This window comes from Limulus polyphemus, unplaced genomic scaffold (assembly GCF_000517525.1).
Source record: "Limulus polyphemus unplaced genomic scaffold, Limulus_polyphemus-2.1.2 Scaffold1411, whole genome shotgun sequence".
NCBI lineage: Eukaryota > Metazoa > Arthropoda > Merostomata > Xiphosura > Limulidae > Limulus > Limulus polyphemus.
The window spans coordinates 84,206-86,778 of NW_013667021.1; the positions used below are offsets into that span (position 1 = coordinate 84,206).

At 33.9% G+C, this 2,573-nt stretch overlaps 1 protein-coding gene across 1 annotated transcript in view; it reads left to right on the forward strand.

Annotated features, from left to right (window-relative positions):
- LOC106463449 (nuclear receptor coactivator 2-like) overlaps positions 1–2,573 on the forward strand; it is a 60,995-nt gene that overhangs the window by 25,678 nt on the left and 32,744 nt on the right. The window contains exon 4 of the mRNA XM_022390940.1: positions 1,826–1,914. Within this exon, the coding sequence (XP_022246648.1) occupies positions 1,826–1,914 (89 nt within the window). The remainder of the gene's footprint in view (positions 1–1,825; positions 1,915–2,573) is intronic.

Consider the following 2,573-nt stretch of genomic DNA (forward strand, 5'->3'; position numbering starts at 1 on the left):
GATTACTAGATTGGGGATGGTCTGGTATATATAAGATGGTCACAACGTGACGAGACAGTGTGTAGTTAGTGAGTAATTGAACTGCAGTCAGAGAGTATTGTTGAAGTTAACGTTCATTGTTATAGCATTTGTTATAGCGCAGCTGTTGAAATTAAGTGTATCGTAAAGTTGTATTCGGAAAGAATAAAACAGTGTCGCCAAAGTTTCGTCGGAACGAAGTTACGGAAAATTAACTAACGAACGGAGGCGTATTACTATTTAAGAGAAAAAATTGCACGTGATGGGAACTGTATATCTTTGATATTGGGTTTTAGAGTTTCGATAAATATGTATATCATTCAAATGCATTCGGTTGCAGACCTGTCAAAATGTTCATAATACAAATGTTTCATGCTCATATGAAAACTATACTTTAGTGGTTTAAAAAAACTGACCTCCCACGTCTATCACTTTAAAAAAAACTTGACCCTTACTTAGCAATTTTTCCTGGTTTAAATTGTTTTTTCGATATCATAAATGTGAAAAAATCCTCAATTCTTTTGAAGTTACGATATAGTTTAATAAAGGAATGGCAAACGTAAAGAAAGAAAGTAAAAGTTTCTAAAATCTTACTTTAAGCTGTCAAACATATCCATAATGGTATTTGGTCTGAGCTAACCTGCTGTAATGTTGGTAAAGTTCTTATTCTAAATATTTTTGGTCATATTTAGAACTTAAAAAATTGGGCCTTATTTTTTATGAATAAAACATTTGTTTAATATTGCTACATTTTTGAAGGTGCCACTTCTACTTAGCGATTACAAAAAAGGCTAGTAATAATCAGCTAACTTTGATTTTGCTTGACTTACCTTGTTTGAGTAATTAATGTAGTAGAGTATTAAACTATGTTGTATTACAATGATTTTGAAGCCTTACCACTTAAATGCATTCCTTGTGTCCACATCTGGTTTTGCTCTTTGATGACTATGCAGTTTACTTTCCATTGGAAAAGATTTGTAAGACTGTCATCTCCAAAGCACACCACTTTCTGAATACTTTACTTAATTCAGCTACTGTACGAGGATGATGCTTTCCCAGGCTTATTTCAATAGTCCAGTTGCACACAAATCCATTAACACTGCATCCAGCAACTTGACTAGAAAGTCTTGTTATGGAATAGCATGATTACCCATTTCATTCTCCAGCTGCTTGAGATATGTGACTGAAAGCCTTATCTTGGCAAACTTATGAACCTATACCCTGTTGGTCTTATTTTCTGATGGAGGTCCTTCTTGATTATGTTGTGTATTATTTTCTGGAGCATGTGGATGCTTTTTTGGTTCAAGGACTCTCACTAATTGCTTACCAGTTACCTTGGCTGGGGTATGACTTGTTGTGGGTCTCTTTCGAGATGATCCTGGTACCCAGTTTGATCCAGTTCTTTTGTTTTCCAATGCCTTTAAGTATAAGGGATATCCTCGTCTGGAAAAATTCTAAATCCCCAATCTACACATCTTTATGATCTGGTATATGCCATTACATTGGAAATTTATAACAGCTATAGTTGTCTTGTGAATTGCTGATTTGCGTGTTCGAAATCGTTTTGATATAATAGACTCAACCCTTTGCAACTGTATATAGGGTTTCATTTTTCTTTGCTTTAAATACTAATTAGTTACTAACACTTAATGTTTTTGTGATATTTTGTTTGAAGTAACTAAGAGTAACCAAGGTTTTGTTACAAACTTTTGCAATGTCTGTTTAACAATCTTTAAAATATATGTATGATTATTTGGAAAGTAATGTATATCTCATGTTACTTTAATCTTAAATTTTTTCCAATAAGGTGAAACTGATGCCCTTCAGCAGAGTGAAGTATCCTCTAGCAATTCTACCATTTTAAGTAGCAACATTTTGGGACCACTACTGCTTGAGGTAAACATGCTATTTGTCAGTACAATATAGACTGTGAAGAATGATTTTTAGAGGAATTTTATTGATAGTTAATTTAGTAATTTCTTTAAAAAAGTGATACAATTTTCCAAATTCAAATTTATAAGAAGTAATTTCAGAAGGGTAACAACCTAAAATCTTTACTGGTATGGAACCTGTCTTGTATCAGTTATTGAGAATACATTTTATTTGAAATAATTTTCTGTTTTCCTTGTATTTTTTTGTCTGTTCAAACTTTCCTGAATAAAACTTGATTCCCAAGGTGCTTCTGCTGAACATTTGTTCTGAAACAAATATTCGCCTCTTCACACAGAATAGGTTCATTCCTCTGAGTTTGTGCAATCTGCCAAAGAGAGTTGCAAGTCACCAGCCTAGTGAAAACTCGCTCCTAATCTCAGGTGAATTTGTGTCACTGCGTGATGATCTAATCATGCAGCGGAACCCTCCACCGGTCGGAGTACAACACACCTCCATGCGCAGTGACTCCTCCTACATTCGTGCTCATGAATCCTCATGTGTTTGCTGAGATTTGCAACTTTTTCAATTTTCATGTTACACTTAATTGAGTTTTAACATACTCAATATAATAATGGCTGGAGACAGCTTGAGTGGGTAATGAAGAAAAACTTTAATATAAGTTT